At 40.7% G+C, this 19,656-nt stretch overlaps 1 protein-coding gene across 1 annotated transcript in view; it reads left to right on the top strand.

The window, feature by feature from the left end:
- MET (MET proto-oncogene, receptor tyrosine kinase) overlaps positions 1-19,656 on the top strand; it is a 113,425-nt gene that overhangs the window by 34,902 nt on the left and 58,867 nt on the right. Inside the window, 2 exon segments of the mRNA XM_055314562.1 lie at positions 19,297-19,312; positions 19,315-19,487. Coding sequence (XP_055170537.1) covers positions 19,297-19,312; positions 19,315-19,487 — 189 coding nt within the window.

Consider the following 19,656-nt stretch of genomic DNA (forward strand, 5'->3'; position numbering starts at 1 on the left):
ACTAGATACCTTGGCCTTATGCCAAATGTAATAGCTACCAAAGTAAAATCTTGCAAGAAAGAAAATCCTTGAGCTATAAGGGTTCAATAGACTTTTTAAAAATATATATCTAAGTAGAAATTTGTTAATTTGACACTTTGTTCCTCTCCTCCTATAAACTCTTCTTTATTCTCACCCAGGCTCAGGGAGTCGCTTATTTGAATTACAGTCCCATGAAAAGTAGCATATTGCATTATTTTATTTAAAAGAATTTGAAATTATTTTCTTTCCAGAATTCTGTAACTGCTCTCTGAGATCGTTGGGCACACCCAGCGGGTATTAAAAATGTGTTAGAGAGTGAGCCACTAATGGCTTCTACTCTTTCTCTTCCTCCTGCTAACCCTCTTTAAACCATTCGGTAGCTTATTCACAGGTCCACCATAGGAAAGAATAAAAAAGTAAAGGCATGACAGTCTTATAAGCTAAGAGCAAAGAAATACAGTTAATGCTAAAACTGTCATCAAAAATATAGGTAGGCTTTACCCGTGGATTATACTGATTCATGATGGGATGGGTGCATTTTAAATTAATTCTTTATTCTTCTTAATGTTTTTTGAAGCAGGTGGTATCATCTGTATTTTATTCAAGTAGTTGGCTTTACATGGAGATTCACTTGGTAAAATTAATGTAGCAAACAATAAGGAGTTCATGCAAAAGAAATTTTAAAGTTGGTTTTTGAAAAGCTGAAGTGTTAACAGAACTTTGGAGACAGCTCGAATACATGATATTTTCATTGTCATACTACTATGTGATTGGAAACAAACGAAAGCACATGCGATCCTGCATTTTGATAAGAATATTAGCTAGCCTCCTTGAGTAATAATGGATTTTTTTTTACTCAAAATAATATATCAAATTTTGGGTGTTAATCCTTACTTCAGACTTCTATCTTATCAATGGACATCCCACCCCACATTCTTATCTCCTCTAATAAGAAAAATGAGGATCTGTTAGAATTTGGATAGAATACCCATGAGGAATTACTGCCTTTGCTTATTCATGGATTGGCACTGAAACCGAGTCAGTGGGCACACGGAGTCCAGAATGACTCAGTGCCCAGATATGTGCTGTAAGTCACCACTCCAGCAGCCAGGGAGGGCTGTAAAAGACCTCGTTTGTCAGGGTAATGAGACCAGGGGCTCAGCTACTCTTGAAGTTATTAAAAGTCCCTTAGTGTTTTGTTGTTGTTGTTGTTGTTTGTTTTGTTTTGTTTTTAATAATAGTGAATGAGGTGAGTGATTCTAGGATCCTGGATACATTCCAGTCTGCTAATTATGTATTTCTTTTTTCTAACTAAAATGTTCCGGACTGGTTCATTTGCATATGAATTACTTGCTGAGCAGTGTTGACTTCCTATCTTAAAAGCCTTCACCCTAGACCTAAGCTAACTTAGAGCAGATGAAGTGTGTCTCTACCCTCTATATTTCAAAAATACTTTCTGGTTTTTCAACAAAAGACAGAAAAATGTCTTATAAGTGCATGCTGATATAAAATAAAGGCTATTTTCACCATTCTTGATGCTCACAAATAAGGGGAAATGCCTTATGAATAGTAACTATAAAACAAAAAATAAAAATTGTGAATTCAACTGAAGTCTGACCTCCGTTGTTGGTTGTCATTATTTGGGTAAATCGCCAAAATGTTCATCAATCAGAGGACATTAAAATGGTAGGTGACAGTTCAAATCATGCTTTAGGTAAAAGGGGTGAATTAAGGTCAGTTTTGATTTGTAAAGCACTCTTTTCTAAAACTGATTTTATGAAAATTAAGTTTGCTGAGTTGTCATCTCAAAATATATGGATTATTCATGGCTTGCTAGCATCTGTGTACCAGAAAAGTGTAAATTTGTATGATATTAAATTTTCTAATGACATTTTAAATTTAAAATCTGATTAACACTTGCATCTAGCAGCCAGTCTACTAACTGAACTATATAGGTAAGGTGGGGCTCAGCATATGGGAAAAATGCAAAGATTAAATTGGTCTGCGAGCTGAGTGAATCAATAGTATTTAGTGCTAATGCACTAAGCAGATACAAGCACTAATGCAGTGGCAGTCAATAGCAAAAACGAATATCTCTACGAATTATCTTGACGATAAAATGTGCAATATTTTCCATTTATTTTAAGCTAACCACATTACCTGCTTGTTCTTTCATTTTATTAGTTTAAGCCAAGTTCTGTTAGCCTAATCATTTTCTTTAGTCCATAAAATGACCAAAAACTTGTGACCATGGTTTTCAGCAAAAACAGAGGAAAGGATTTATTCATACAACCAAGATTCAACAAGAAATTCGATAGATACGGAGTGTCTGACCTTTAGGTATTATAGTGGTGAATGAGATAGGCATGGTTCTTGTCCTTATGAAGCAAACACGCTAGGGAAAGAGATGATGATAAAAACTCAGTCACACCAATAAATACATCATGATAGTTTATGAAGTACAGTGTGAGGGAGAGAAATATCTGTGAATGCAAGTGAGGAGGAATATGTTAATTTGATAGCATAGTCACAAGAGACCACCGTGTGGAGGTGACAGTTAACTTCTACATAAAGCCCAAAATTTTAGAAAAAACCATATGTCCTTAGTACATGGCCAACTACACAGCCAGTATTTAATAAACTAATAATTATTACCTATTTCATAAGCTAGATCTTAACTGCATGGTGCTGCATTTAACCAGCTTTTTAAAGTGGATTCTGGACATGAGTGCATATTATTTTACACTTAGAAAAACACAAGAGGTAGAACCGTCCCGGAGATTTTAACATTTTTAACTGTTTTTTAAAAAGTTGTTAATGTATTCAAAGTTTGCCTTTTCTTTGATTTCTAAGTGAATTAAGTTACTTTTCATGAAGTAATTCTTAGTGTGAGAAAGATCATGTGTATAGACTTCTAGAAGCTAAGGGTATAATGTAGGTAGTACTTACTCACTGCCTCTCCTAGCCAGTCACTTCGTTCCTAATCAGCTTTGAAACACTAGCGATTTCTTGTATCTGTCCAAGTTGTTTCTTTCTTGTCCCCCCCCACCTTTCTTCTTTGGCCAACGCTTGATCCTATGCGTCAGAAGAACCTGTATATTCTGGAGATGGGAGGGATTGTCCTGTTACCAGTAAGTCCAATGACAAAGTGAATGATAATTCCAAGAACACACAAATAAGCTCCTTTGAAACTATCAAAATTATAAAAATTTATGGAATTCAAGGGAATGTGGTTGCTGAGGTGGGCCCAAATCCTATTATCTTTCTGCATCTATCTACCGTCCTCTGCACAGCTGTCTTCATCTTAGACCATTTCCTTCTCATGTGAATCATGTGGCCTAGAGGGCTAAGTAAGAGTCCAGTGCTCCCGGGCTCACGAGGATGTCATGAGTGCCTACTGAAGGTACGGGGCGTGCCCTCTAGTTACTGCTGCCCTTATGTTGTTCTAAGGCATCCCTAGCTGCAGATATTTTGCCTTTCTCTTTCTTTCATTGTAATCATGTTCATTTATATATAATTAATCATGCAGACATCCAAGTAAGTTTAAGGTCTTAGAAGGTAGGCAGTTCATCTGCAAGTGTATGCCTTGCAGACCACAGGCAATAGTGTTGATTTTATTTAACCCCCCAAAAATTGTTTTCCAAAAGAAATCTATGTATTTACACAGTAAATAGAGACCATCTAGACTGCTGCAGTGTTTGAATAAAAGCCCTTGATAAAATCTACAAATGTGTTTTTATGACTGTGTTATAAAAGGCACTGTTTTTGCCATCCTCACCCCCCAAACCATGAAGATTTAAAATGCAAGTGCAAAACACACATGCCTGGAATGGAAAGAAATATTCCACTTTTTTCTTGCTCACTTTGTTCACTTTGTTTGGCCAAGAACTAAGTGGAGTCTACATGGGAAAAGCTGAGGGAATAGGAGGCATTTAATCTTCAGGGCTCGTTCCTGTGCCTGCAAGTCAGAGAGGTCAGTGGCTTGCCCCTTCCTGAAGGCTATAATTACAGCAAAGGACTATTTATTTTCCAGTAAAGTAACCAGAATCTTAAATGTAAGAGATTGTTTATAAGAGTACAGTATGTGTCTGGGGTTGAGGGGGTGGGGAGGTTATGCAAAACCTTGGGAAAGATAATAGGGAGGTGAGATTATTTTTCTTCATATATCCACAATATGAGAAGGTCCAAGACTGTGGAAATATTCTGAAGTGCAGTAATAGAGGCAAATACGAGGTCAAATTAGGTGATCCTGGTACTTAAGGAACTGAATTAAATGAATAAAGAGGAATTTATAATAGAATATATCTGATGATTCATTAATGTAAACTTATTTTCGGCTCCAGCATCATGATAAACAAGAACTAGTAAATGTATTAGAGTAATTGAGAAATATTTCTAATTTGAAAATACCAAGTACGTTCGGTATATCTAGAGCTGATACAGAAAAAAAAGGGCAGCTTTCCTTACTCTTAACTAAACACTCTGATTTCTGAAGGGTCATAACAAAGGTATTGATTCCAAGTAGAATTGGGCAGACAAAACACAAGATCAATTCTGTTACTGGCCTAGTATTAAGAATAGTCAAAAAATAAATAAAAGAATAGTAGTCAATATTTGCAAGATGATGAGTAATATGTAAGCAGTAGTTTAACAATACTATGTGTAATCTATAATTAACATTTAAAGGTCAGGTTTTTGACATGTAACAAAGAAGACTGAAATATGTGCCTGCTTTAAGATATATATAATGTGGTAAATGGTGAGTATGATTGTGGTATTTTCTAACTAGATACTTTTTTAGAATCTAAAGCTAAGAAAACATAAGCACTACTTTGAGATTTTTAGGCAAACAATACTTTTTGTGATCCTGGGGTATGTGACATAGTAGCATTATTGAAAATTTGAAGTTCATCATTTATGCCACAAATGTGGCCGCAGATGTGCCACAACTTCACAGAAAATCGCAGAAGAATAAACACCAGGACTTTACCACATCTGATAAGAAAGCTCTATTAAAAAAAAAAAAACATATTTTTCAGGATCCAGGTTAGTCATGGTGTAAACTATATGAATTGGGTTTCTTATGACCCTTGTGATAACAATCCAGTTGAGTGCAGACGAACTCATTTAAAAAAAGAGAGATTATGAAATATCTGAAAAGTAAACATCTAAATTTTCATAAGTAAATATTAATTTAGTATTTGTGTGAGCTTTAGATATTAAAGCTTTTCCTACATTCTCTGGGCCCTTGGAACCAGCTGTTATAACTCTCACTGCCTTATTTAATACTCTACATGTTATATGTTGGGGATTCACAGACTGGCTAAGAAATAGTCAGATTTTCTATTTTCATTGTAGAAATACAATAAAATCTCTGTTCCAGTGAATGGCTAGACAATTATTTTAATAATGATATTATCATTGCTTCATTTTATCTTTCTGGCTACTAGCAGGGCTTTTATTTTATACTCTGAACTCTGGCTAAATCACAAGTTAAACTGAACTGTTGTTTGTTTAATGCCCTATTTCCTTTTAACCTTATTTTTGTCTATCAACCTCAGCCCGGTTCCCCAGTGGCTCAGGAAACCCTCAACTGGGATTAAGTAATAGTTTACACAACCTCTCTCATTCATTAACCCAAGTTGACATTCTTATTCTGTGTACCAGCCTTATTTAAGATTTTCTAAGCACCTTCTCCAGCTGCTGGTTTGGGTGCAACTAACAACACCTATTTAACCAAGGAATTCAATATTTCCAAAGAATCTTTCAGCCGATTTCAGCTTTCTCCCTTAGCATGATCTCATTCGGCCTGCTTCTTCTACTCCTTCTTCAGAATAAAACCTAGTCTCATTTATAGTCAACATGAAGCTTAAAAATCTCTACTTCTCTCCTTCTGCAGATACACCAAGGAGAAACAGAAAATTGTATGTGATCATTCCAGATAGAGTTTGTCTTATTAGTAGGTTGAAAATGATGCCCTAAGATAAAAGTAGATCCCCCTGGCTCCATCCTCATCCCCATCCAGACTGCGGCAGGAATAAGTAATCTTTCTTGAAAGCAAACCCATTTCTGTTACCGTGTCCCTTAAAATAACTTGAGTGCTCCGCAATGGTTTCAGAGTAAAATCTACATTCGGTTAGTATGTATTCAGGAAGTTTCCTACCTTGGCCTTTGCTATTTCCTGGTCTTCAAACCCACTAGTGTGCTGGCAGATGTCTACTTCTTAAGGAGAGAGGAATAGAAGCCCCTGATCTGTAGTGCTTGCCGATTTCTGTGGTGTAAGCACTGCCACCAAGCCAATTTCAAGCTACCAAGATAGTCCCTGAACAAGAATTAGGAAGAAATAGTCACAATTGGCTCTGTAAGCTCATGCAAGATAGCTCAAGCCCCCTACTGCCACCCTACCCTGCCTTCAGCCTATCACTCTTTTCTTTTTAACTCCCTTTGCACGTTTCATTTATATAATACAGTGTATTCGACTGTGGTCACCCTGTGATACATTAGGTCCTCAGACTTTTCTAACTGAGAGTTTGTACCCTTTTACCAATGTCTCCCTATTTCTACTGCCCACCCCCACCCCCCACTGCCCCAGCCCCTGGCAACCAGTTTTCTACTCTCTGTTTCTATGAGCACAACATTTTTTTTTAGATCTACATTAAAGTGATAACATGCAGTATTTATCTTTCTGTGTCTTATTTCACTTAACATAATGCCCTTCAGGTTCATTCATATTGTGGCAAATGACAGGATACCTTTTTTTTTTTTTTTTTCACTCTGAGTAGCCCTATACCACATCTCTTTTGCTCCATTCGTCCACCGATAGATATTTAGGTTGTTTCCATGTCTTGGCTATTGTGAAGAGTGCTGCAGTTGACATGGAAGTACAGATATCTCTTAGAGATAATGGTGTGTTTCCCCTTTTTCCCCCTTTGGATAAATACCCAGAAGTGGGATTGCTGAATCATAGGGTAATTCTATTTTTTAATTTCTTGAGGAACCTCCATAGTGTTTACTGGCTCTATTAGTTTACATTCTCACCAACACTGTGCAAGGATTCCCTTTACACCCTGACCAGCATTTGTTCCCTCTTGTCTTTTTGATAATAGCCATTCTAACAGGTGTGAGGTGGTATCTCATAGTGGTTTTGATCCGCGGTTCCCCAATGAGTGATGCTAAGCACCTTTTCATGTTCCAGTTGACTGTATATTTTCTTTAGAAAAATGTCTAATTTGTTTCTTTGCCCATTTTAAATTTTTTTCTCTTTCTTTGCTACTACTGATTGCGTGAATTCCTTGTATATTTTGAATCTTAAGTGCAATCTGAATCAACCTGTGCATTTATCAGATATGTGTCAACCTATCATTCTTTTAGCTCCCAGAATCCATCAGTATCTCTCACAACCCTGCTTTAACACTCATTTTGTCAGGTTACACTTTTTCCCTATTCTTTACAATTCTACTCAGGCGTTTCCTTTTCCAGGAAGTCTTCTCTACCTTTCCCCCTAACCCTCCATTCTGGGTAGTTGCCTTTCCCCAGTCCTCCAGTAGCACCCTTTGCTTCTCTCTACCATATCTCTTACCACACTCTGTGGTGATATGTTCACTGGTTTCCTCATTAGCCCCGTAAAGAGGTGGACTATAACTTTCATCTCCATATCCTTAGTACCTAACGAAGTATCTTGAGTAAAATATCTGTTTATCAAGTGAGCATATAGTTATGACAAAGCCTCCTACTTCAAATAATGTAATAAAATGCTGATTAGTAAAAATAATTTTACATAAAACAGTTTTTCATTTTCTTCCCCAAATCTCTAAAAACTATAGAATTGGGGAGTTTCCAAAAGTTAAATTAGCATTGAAGAAATTCTGGGAAATTCCTTACACACACACACACACACACACACACACACACACCCTGCATCATCCACTAGGTTGGAATGAAAATGGATAAAAAACAAAGGAGGAAAATGAGAGGAGGAAAAAAAAGTGAAGATAGGTAGGGTGAAGAGACAGGAATTCCAGAGCTTTGACTTAATCTAGATTGAGAAAACATAATTAAGGCAATTAAAGGTGGAAAGGTAGAATAACTTCTCTGCTCTTTAAGGTTTTCTTGAGCCTTTCAACAGAGCTTTCCCTTTGAGTGGGTGATACTGTCTGTATGAAGAACTTTAGGCAGCACTTTCTGGTGGACATTACCCAAGCGGTGGTCCCAGTAGAGGTGCCCTCCCTCTCATGAAGTTTGCTTTCGGAATCCATAAATTTTTTTTCACTACTAACCACCAGTCTATGATTTCAAGTTGAAAATAATGTGTGGGTTAGAGAAAAGAAGTTAAGAGCGAAGGTCTTTTTAATATCACCCTTTCCGTGCCACTGGATTAGACTCCACAATGGCATCACTTCATAGGTCCCAAATACAGTCTCGGTACAGAGCATGAGCTTGGCCTTGATGTAGATGCAGTAAGATTAGAGGGAGTTTGTTAAGGGCCTTGAGGACTTTGGTCAATGAGGAGGGTTGCCCATAGGTTGAGGTTTCTGATACACAGTTCTGGTCAGGAACAAGGGAGGAAGATGAGTCAGGAGCCTCACTGCACAATTGTAAGGTGGAAAGGAGGGATAAGAGGTGATGACAGTCATGGCAGGCTAGGATACAGTCATGGGTTTAAACAATATACTGGAGCACAATTGAAGAACTCTGGTTTCATCCATCTTTCACCTCTCCTGGCTCTCCACTGAGACATTCATCAGCCTGTTTTCTATTGAGCGTGACAGTGTTCGGCACATAAACAGACCATGGCTCTCATACTCTACAGAAAGAACTGCTTCTGTTTTATTGCTTAGTGCAGAGTAACTGGTGTGCTGTCTTTTGAGTAGCTCTTACAATTCAATGAGTAAGTACATTGAAATTTGTTTTCGATTAACTAAATTGAAAAAAGCAGAAACATTCTATACACTAAGCATTAAAATTTGCTTCACTTGGAACAACTTTCTTTATGAGTCACCCTGTCACTCCTGGCTGTGATTGAAGTGAGGTATGACGGCTGCTGAGCCAAACCACACAGACTTGGTCTGTTTCAGATCTGATTCACCTTAGGAAATGATGATAAAGAAGCAAACACTTTAACACTTAGAATTCCAGAACCCCTATCGTAGAATTCTGAGTCTTTTGAATCCCAGAGATACCTCGAGCAGAAGGTGGATGTATTTTTATTTCATTTATGTATAAACGCATTTATATATATGTGTGTATATAAACCCATAAAATACATCCTGCTCCAAGTATTTCTCTCTTCCCTCATCCAATTTCTGTCAAGACTTGGGTCAGCTTTGGCCTCTGCCATGAGCCTTCTCCAGCTATTTAAGCCCACACTGATCTTATCTTTTTTCTAATCTTACAGCATTTACCACCTGTACCAGTGTCTTTGGAATGTATCCATCAGTGATGTTCTTTGGATTTTGCATGGTTAGTTAGCTCTTCTGTATTTCTGCTTCTGGAACTAGATTTATTTTATTTAAACCTAAAACAATTCTATTAGATAGATATGCATTTTTCCATTTTACAAGTGAAGAAGTGAGGCCTGAAGATCTAAGTATCCTAAGTTCACACAGCTGGTAAGGTCAGGGCCACTCCGGAGCCCATGCTCTTCTCTCCTAGGCTGGGATGGTTACCGCCAGATGCAACGAAGAAGGTGTTTGGGGAACCTTACACAAAAACGTTATAGGTGTGGACTTGAACAAGGAGATTCTGGAACCAAGGTTATTAGATTATAGGAGGCCAAGTATGAGATTTCCTTTAGGTCAATAGAAACATTTATAAGAATCGACAGGTGGATATAAACAACAAAAGAAAATGAAAAGTCAAAAATGGTTGAGACCGAAGGGAAAGGGTGGCTATTGATGCCATAAAGAAATAGGAAGCTAGAAGAGGGAAAGGAAAGCAGTAAGTTTGAATGGCATGAATGGCACATTCCCACTTGGCCTAAAGGCAGTTGCAGAGACAGGGCTGGTCCTCGGAAGAGAGAATGCCACTGGGGGTGTGGAGTTAGGTCATCCCCACGAGGCAGCATCCATCACCCCGTGAATCACTAGTGCAGAGCCAGCAGCCAGCTGGCCAGATGCCTGGTTGTGTTACATTCAGGGCCGTCTGAATTGATCGGGGCCAGAGATGACCCCCTTTCTCCCTTCCTGGAGACAGATGAGCTCTTCCTTAACTGCACCCCTGCTTGAGGTCTCTGATTATAATGAACTCCGTGGCTATTGAAGTCGGGAGGCAGGATACTCTATCAAGGGGAGCTGGTGGCAGCAGACAGAGTGAGAAAGCATCTTTCTTTTAAACTGTGGCTGACCACAGCCTCAGGCAGAGTTGTCTTGGTAGCACAAAACAGCACAGCCACGTTCTTGGCACTTGACCGCACCAACCTGACGGGCTGGCCTTGCATTGAGGACCCCAAAGAGAAGGGCCTGCTCTGGCAGAGAGCTGGCTCGTGTGCATTTTACAGAGAATCCGGCTCCAGCGTTGACACCTTAGACATCTGAGTAGGGACGGATAGAAACGTCTGAAACAAACGTAACCAGACCCTGAAGTTCAAAGTTCCTTGCCTCTGCCTGCCGTCAGCTCCACGGCACCTCTCTCCCGGTGCCACTGAATAAACACAAGAGAGCACGTGAATGAAACTTAGCAGAGTTACTTATGTGGAGTTCCTGAAATTAAAGCAGTTGAGTTTTGGGCCAGATATATAAAAAGTTCTAGGCAAAGAAGGACGATCTGTTTTGAAATATGTATCCCCCAGGAAACCATTACTGCATCTCAATAGAATTTGTAGAAAGGGTGATTATAAATAAAGTTTATATTAAAATGCTTCTGTTAATTTTGTCATAAGCAAGGAGGAAAAAGGGCCAGTATGAGTGAACTGGCAAAGATCTTACAAAATGGTACATTTTAAAAAAAAATCTATCTGAAAGACTGATTTAAATTGGGGCACCTGAGTGGCTCAGTCAGTTGGGTGTCTGCCTTCTGCTCAGGTCTTGATCCGGGGTCCTAGGATTGAGCCCCTCATCGGGCTCCCTGCTCAGCGGAGGGCCTGCTTCTCCCTCTCCTTCTATTGCTTCCCCTGCTTGTGCTCTCTCTCTCTCTCTTTCTTTCTGTGTCAAGTGAATACATAAAATCTTTAAAAGAAAAAAAAAAAGACTGATTTAAATTATCTATAGGTGAGCTAAATCTGTCCTGTAGATCAATTAAAGGAATCACTGTTTTAAATATATCACATCCTTAATTATACTGAATTAAATGCAATTGCATATTCACTGCATGCATCATAATGTTAATTAGGGAAAACAGTTTGAATCAAATACAGCGAGGTATATAGCACCTCAATTTGCTTTTTATAAAAAAAGCATATGTCTGAGTCAGATTAAAAAAAAAATCTGGTAAGTACTCATGAGAAGGAAAAGACAGACTAAATTATTGTTTCATGGCTTACAAATTGTAGGGTAATTCCTATTATTTAGCCCTATGACGGTATACAAGCCCTTGAGTTAAGGAAACAAGTTTGTAAGAAGTTTTTTAAAAAGCAGAACTGGGGGGGGGCAGCCCTGGTGGCTCAGCAGTTTAGTGCCTACTTCAGCCCAGGGCCTGATCCTGGAGACCCAAGATTGAGTCCCACGTCGGGCTCCCTGCATGGAGCCTGCTTCTCTCTCTGCCTGTCTGCCTGTGTCTCTGCCTCTCTCTCTCTCATGAATAAATAAAATCTTAAAAAAAAAAAAAAGCAGAACTGGGTGTTTACCATTGGTTCTCAGAGTGGGCTTCATATAAGAACTATCATTATCTTTTTTTTTCTTTTTCTTTTTTTTTTTTTTTTTTTTTGGAGAAAGAGTGTGTGTGTGCAAGGTTGGGGAGGTGCAGGGGGAGGAGCAGAGAGAGAGAATCTTAAGCAGACTCCCCGCTGAGCACAGAGCTCAAGGCAAGGCTCCATCTCACAATCTTGAGATCACCACCTGAGCAGAAATCGAGAGTCTTGATGCTTAACCGACTGAGCCACCTTGAGGCCCCCATATAATTATTTTGAAAAAGGATAAACCTTGAACAATTAAATGCATTCTAAAACTTCTTAAAGAATAGGCATGTGTATCCAGAATCTGTTTTTTGCTTTGGAGTAGCCTGAGGTGACTGGGGGACAGTGACTGTTTACTCTTGACACCTTAAACATCCCGAGCATTCATTTGTTAGAGCAGCGGGCTGATGGAGTTAGCTAATTCCAAGGCCAGGGGAAGCACTGGAGAGCCATTCGCAGCCCAGCAGCACATAGAACCAAAAGAGAACTTTGAGATCAGTTACAGTCAAGCCTGGGAGAGTGGGGGGGTGGGGGGTGAAGACCGTGATGCTCTGTGACGACCCAGGTTTAGTCCTTGCCCTGCTGCTGCTCATGTGACCACGCGGTGCCTCAGTTTCCTCCCAGCATTCTTATGAGGATTATTCAGTAAATCAATATTTGTTAAGTGCTTAGGACAGTGTCTGACACATTGCAAACTCTACACAAATGTTGGTTATATAAGTAAAATAAAACTCAGACCCAGAGAGACCAAATGAATCACCTAAGGTCATGTGACTCATCAAATCCCAGTAGGTAGAGCCAGTCCTGAGCTGTAGGCATGCTCGTTCTTTTCCACTATGTCCTTAGACCATCCCTGGAATGTGGGGTTGTCTCAGAACTATTGTAGGAGCCTATAAGTAAGGAATGTGTCGCAGTAAAAGGAACATAGGATTTTAAATCAGCAAGTAGGATTCAAGCTCCGTATTTACCGACGACTCTGTGAACTTTAATTTCTTCATCTGTAGAAATATGATGATTATAGCAAATCCAATTCACAGACTTATTTAAAGGATCAAATGAGATAATGTACTTGGAAAACCATAACCCACTATGCGGATAATATTTAACATTATTACTGTGAGCTCCTGTGAGCTGGGAAAAAAAAAAAAAAAAAAACATGAGAATGTTTCAGACCTGCTTAGGATGTCAAGAAATTGGGGTGCAGAAAGTTCTTAACAGGCTCTTTTCACTTTTTCACTTCCCATTTGTTCACTGGTTTCTTTTAAAATTTATTTTTGCTATAATACGTTCATATATACAGAAGAATCACGTACTGTGCATGTGTGCGTGCGTGTATGAGAGCAATAAAATAAATGCTGAGTTCTCTACCGTCCGCTTAAAAAGAATATTACCAAAGCCTTTAAGTCCCCCATGTCCCACCCCAGTCATATCCCTCTCCCTCCCAGAAATAGTGTGTAAACAATGATTGTGAATTGTCTTTTCCTTGCCTTTAGTTGTATTATACATGTGTATATGCCTAAACAATATATTGTATTGAGCGATTTTTTTCCTATTTTTTTCCCTCCTGACTCCAATATCGCAAGCTAGATGGTATCTCTCTGTACCCTTCTACTGTCCACCTCATTCTTTGCCACTATCTCCCCTCTCCCAACCCAATAAAACATATTACTTCTGTCCTTCAACAGACCTTATAAGGAGAGACTTTTACAGAAAAGAGCCAGGCTTCAGATTTACATGACCAAGGGGTGGCTGTCACTGACTAGCAGGAGCTGGGGCATCAGCTGCCAAAGCAAATGCAAGGATCCAAGAATGGGAAGGGTCTCCTGTCAGCATTGCCACTCGTGATTCATTCGGTGTCCTAGATGGTCACTTGACCTTACATCTTAATGGAAAAAAGACTTAAAAACAAATTGAAGTAGGTTTGGGTATCATATTAAGGAGTTTAGACTTTTCCTACAGGCCTTTGGGAAGCAACTAAAGGTTTTGAGAAGGGAGTGACAACTCATAACTGCTTCAAGGCAGATGCCATGGGAGACAGGTGGGCCAGTGAGGTAACACCTAGCCTAGGGCAGGGTGCAGGTATGTATGGCTGGAGGACTGTAGCCGGATTTCAGAGGAACCGAGTAACTAGTTGGATATGGGAAATGCTCAAGAGAGAAGAGCTGGTGATGGCCGACATTTTAGAATTACCTGGATAGAAACATGGTAATGTTGGTAAACCAAAATCCGCAACAGAGAGGAAGATTTAAGAGCCGAGCTGATTAGAACAGGCCAGAATGCTAGTGGTCCTCTTTCTGTTGTTTTCCAGAAAACAGTGATTAAGTCCAGCCTTTCTCTCAGAAAAGCAACCAGGGGTGGGTGAGTCTATGCGTCCTACTTTGACAGGCTGTGGGTTTTTTACGTGCTAATTGATAACTTTTGTTGACTAATTCCAACTCCCTGAGAGTTACAATTTCCCTGACTTTGAATTTCTCATGCTTAAAATGAGGGGCTGGGGTAAGATGGTCTCTGAGGCCCTTTCCATTATTGTAATTGTGCAATTCTTGGAACTTTGCCCAGAATAGTAAACAGTAGCAGAAGAAATTCATGAGCTTTGAGAATCAGATAGAACCGAATTCTAATGACTGCTGCAGTTCTGATGCCAGTTCCAGTGTGAATCAGCCGCTGTGGCTGCACCCTTGGCTGCTCGGAGTCTCCTCCCAAAAACTGAAAACCTTACAGGGCTGTGAGTCTGCTTGCACGTGACAAGGCCCAACTCGGTGCCTGGCACAGTGTAGGTGCAGGGTGAAGATTGATTTCCTCCCTCCCTTCTTTTCTTCCTTCTTCCTCCCTTTGTTCCCGAAAAGAAGGTGTTAGTCTGACTCACCAGCTAATGCTTGCTGGGGTGAAGCTTTCTTTGGAAACTCCTCCTTGGTGCCCCCAAAGCAGCTATATTACCAGGAAACTGCCTTCTGCCAGCTATGCTCAGTTTACCCCAAAGCACAAGCCCTTCTGGGTCCAAGGGAAGCACGAATGGCCAGGACACCCCTGGCAGCAGGTCTGTGGTGGTGGTTCCATCCGGACCCAGTCCCACTCCAAATGCCGCACCCAGGAACTGTGTGTCAAGTGGTGAGGAACCACCCATCTTCCCTGCACAAGTGAGCAGCAAGCACGTTTGCTCATTATCTTTAAGGGACGTAGTGAATCAGACTGAGATTTAGTCATGTTTACACCGTGCTTTACCTTTGCAGTGCCAAGAGCTTCGACCGAGGCTCCCTGATGGTTAAAATTCCACTACTGAAGCTCAGAGAGCACTTGGGACTCTAGCTAGTGCCTGCCACCCTGACCCCAGTCACTGAGTTTATCAAGATTCTCAGCAGGAAGAGACAAGAAGTAGTCCCCTCTCCTGCACTGAATAGTGGAATATTACTTTCTCCTCGAAACTGTGGCCCTCACCCTTCTCCTGCAGGTCTCAGCTGCGGAGAAAACGAAAAAGGAAAAGGTTGGGATCCCCTGGCTTTGAAAATTTGGATGCCACTTGGACCTGACATGTTTGTTTTTTAGCTCAAAATTGCACAATTTTTCAAGTTCGAGGAGTTATGTAGGTCCTATTCCAGCATTGTGCGATGATTTTATACTTAGGAATTTGTTTTGGGGAGAAATAGAGAATTTCCAATTAATCCAATCAATCCTTGAGGAGGTACCATTTAGAGACCCTACTACTTCCTAAAGGAGAAGAAAGTATAAATATGCATGAATATGGGGAGCTTGGGTCGCTCAGTGGTTTAGCACCCCCTTCAGCCCAGAGTGTGATCCTGGAGACCCTGGATCGAGTCCCACGTCTGGCTCCCTGCAGGGAGCCTGCTTCTCCCTCTGCCTGTGTCTCTGCCTCTCTCTGTGTGTCATGAATAAATAAATAAAATCTTTAAAAAATATATGCATGAATATACATAAATATTGATTGAGCCGGTGCAGAGTTCTACATTGCTGCCTTACATGTGAAGACACACACCGGCTGAAGTTGGGTTGTGTTACTTTCTCTCCATTTAAAACAGATGGAGGAGTTCTTGTAGGTTCGCAGGCACTGGAAGATCCATCTCACCTCCAATCTCTTGCTGGCCCGCTTCAGCCAAGCAGACAGGGAAGCAAGCTGGGTAGGCAGATGGGCTTACCTCGGGGTACCTTACAGATGTAGTAGTCTTAAGGAAGCTGTTATTAAATGCCTGCTGTGTGCTAAGCAAAATACAGCACAGGATGAAAAAAGATGAACGAGAGAGACCATTTCTGGCCTCTTGTGGCTGCTTCTAGTTAACAATCTGTGACTCTATCCCACATGCAGCAAATTTTTTCAATGTTCCAGTGAATCCATTTTACTTCTGCAAGGTCACATTTTGGGCCTTAAGTTCCCCAGGTGCCATCTAGACATAGAAAAAAAAGTAAAATAAGCAAGAAAAAGGAACAGAACGACAGTGCTGACCCTGAAGAGCGATCAGCTCTGAAATGGAATCCTTGAGATGGTCTTTGGTTTAAAGCTGGTCTTTGCTTCTTGACGCAGCTTCCCGTGGCTGTCTCTGCAAAATGGATGATTGATCACCGATGGAAACTTAATTACCAATTAATTGGTTACTATTGAATTGCTGGTACGTTTCAGTTATCTGCTACTCCTCAGAGCAATCCATAGCACTTCTGTGAAGAAAAGCTTCTAATTAAATAGTGAAATAGCACTCATTAATATATCAAAATAAATGTCTAGAACCAGAACATTTCATTAATTACAAGAGTCAGTAGGTTTAGCATCTCTGAAACTGTTTGTTAATTTATTGCCACTTATAATGAAGAAATAAATATTTGTTGCTATAATAAAGATCATTGTAGATTATTTTTTAATGATAAGAGTCGCAGATGAACTCTGTATTCCATGTGACAGAGTTTTGACATTAAGGAGAAAGGCTGTTTTACATAAGGACAACTAAATTTTTTTTTTGACAACTAAATTTTTTATTTCACTTTGTTCTTCGACACTAAATCAGTCCTAAATACACTATGGCAGCTTTCTGATTATTATAAATACAATAAGATGATAATAGAGAATTCCTAACCTTCAAATTATTTTCCTTAACTTGAAACTACATACAAAACTATGTAAAAATAAACTGTTTCTCTTCCAAGTTGAAGATAGTTCCTTGTTATATCCTCCCGCCTCCTGTTGTCTGCCCCAAATTTACCAATTTCCAGATGTCTTATAAGTACAGTCAGGAGCCAGACGCTCTATTATTTGTTTCTTATAAACTCGTAACTATATCAACTCCAGGAGGAAAAAAAAAACTTAGTAATATTAGTTTATATTTTCACAGTCATCTCCCATCTACCCATAACTGATTCACTTATTCGTTCATTCACTCAATTAATATTTATTAAAGATCTATGTGTGATATTTCACCTACTCTGTGATGTTTCACCCTGCAGTAAACAAGCAGGGTCTCTGGTGGCAAGAATCAATCATGTAATCCACAAGCAAATAGTAGTTGCAGCTCTCAGGGTTATGACACAGGTAAAATGTATTATGCAGGCAATAATAGAAGCACTTGACCTAGATGTTAAGGTCAGACTAGGCCTCCTAAGGAAACGATGACACCCTAAGATCTGAAGGAGACATGGCAGTCAATAAGGTGAATGAAGGTGGAGGGATCAATCACTCCAGGAACAGCATGTGCAAAGGCCCTATAACAGGAGGACACATGGCATATTTGGAGAACTGAAAGAAGCCGCTCACTGGAGCACAGAGCACAAAGGGGGACACAATGAGGACGAATTTGCAAAGTTCAGGAGGATCCAGATGATGCAAGCTCCCCAGGCCAAGTTAAAAATTTTTGTCTTTCATCCTGAGAGCCATAGGAAAACGTCGCGTGCTGTAAACAGAGTGACATGATGAGATTTGTGTTTTAAGAAAAAAGAAAATCCGGCTGCACTGTAGAGAACGAATGAGATCAAATGTGGCAGATCTAATTTGGAAGCCATTGTAGTAGTTCAGGAATGAGAAGAGGTGCTTGGATGGGGGTCAGAATGTGGAGATGAGAAAACTGGGTGGGTCCCGGAGATGTTTAGGAAGTACAAATGATCGAAATTAGTGATGGTCTGTGCATGGAGAGGAATCAAGGATGGCACCTAGATCGATGGCTTGGGCTTCTAGAGGAATGGTAGAGCCACTCACTGCATCGTCCGCTCAGGCAGGAGGGAAGGCCGTGGCTTCTACTTTGGTCCCGTCAAACCTGAGGTCTTGGAGACGTCGGGTGGGGATTGCACAGTCACCTCGGAGGAGAGGGGAGGGGTTGGTACCAACGTATGTGTCCTCTAAATGGCAGCAGACCCCACAGGAGAGGCAGCTTGCCTGGGGGACCGTGAAGAGGGCGGAGAAGGGCCGCCCTGGGATGGAGCCCTGAGAAGCCCCGACACCCATGGCCAGGCGTGGGTGGTCCTGCACAAAGGCTAAAGGTGGCAATTTGAGGAGTGGAAGGAAAACCAGGACACGGAGGTGTCAAGGTGGAGGGAGGGCCCACAGTGCTTAACTGACATAGATTACTGAACAATATTTTTAAAACTCTGAAGCTGAACCTAAAAGAGAAATACCTGATAGAGTGGTAATCAATCAGGTATTTTTTGTAAGTTGGTACCTGCGGCATTTGACGCGCAGCTTTGACAGTCTTTTTTGAGCCTTTCCCCATAATGGTGACAAATACTGGGGTGGTATTCTTCTTTAGGCACTGGGTTCTATGGTAGGAGAGATCTCTAAATTAGCCCATTTAGCCTTGACCACAGCTCTGCAAGGTAGGCACCTTGCTATACTCTCTCTGTTTTACTTGTGAAACGGATAACCTCAATTTTACCAACACACGGAGGTTATAGGGACTATGTAAGGTAAATACCTGTGAGAGACTGGGCTCTGACGCAGGAACCTGAGTGGGGTGCGTGCCGTGCTGCCCACCTGTGGCTTGTCTCTCAGCCACCACCCGCTACCGCCTCACTGCACACAAATGCACAAGGGCACACATTGTAAATTATAACGTATTACGCATGACCCTAACACTTACTATTCCAGTTGACATCCACCTTACTGGACTTGACTGCTGGAAGCATTACCTTTCTGCCCAGGGCTGAGACATGTACGGTTTTGTTTCTCTTTTACTAGCACCACTGAGTCCCACTGCTATGTATGCACCCATCCAACCCCAGTGCGTGCTGCGATAGCGAGGCCTACTGCAGCTAAAAATCTAGATACACGGGTAGCACCTCTCGGTCCTGAAGCCGTGTAGGTCCCTAGAGAAATTTCTGCCTGTCTGGGGCTCCTAGTTTATTTGCATGGTTGTCCTTGCCATTTTCCTCTGAGCTCTGAAAAGCCACACTGAAAAGTTTCTTACCGAGCTTGCTCGCATCTGGACTCACATGAATTCTGTGACCATATTTTATTCCAGACACTTTTGAGAAATTCATCGGCTGTGAAGCGCGCAATGATGAATATCGAACGGAGTTCACTACAGCTTTGCAGCGCGTTGACTTATTCATGGGCCAGTTCAACCAAGTCCTCTTAACGTCTATATCCACCTTCATCAAAGGAGACCTCACCATTGCTAATCTTGGGACGTCCGAGGGTCGCTTCATGCAGGTAAATGCTTTCTATGAGTGGCTGAGTCTATGTCACCTGGTGGCATGCAGTTAGTCTGTTTTTGCCTCGACAGTAAGGTATTTGCAAATATCGTAAAGTGAGAATCGCAGCAAAAAAGACCCAGACTGGAAAGCAAAACAATGAAGCCCAGGCCACTCGTTAATGAAGG

Source organism: Nyctereutes procyonoides, unplaced genomic scaffold, assembly GCF_905146905.1.
Source record: "Nyctereutes procyonoides isolate TBG_1078 unplaced genomic scaffold, NYPRO_anot_genome, whole genome shotgun sequence".
Taxonomy (NCBI): Eukaryota; Metazoa; Chordata; class Mammalia; order Carnivora; family Canidae; genus Nyctereutes; species Nyctereutes procyonoides.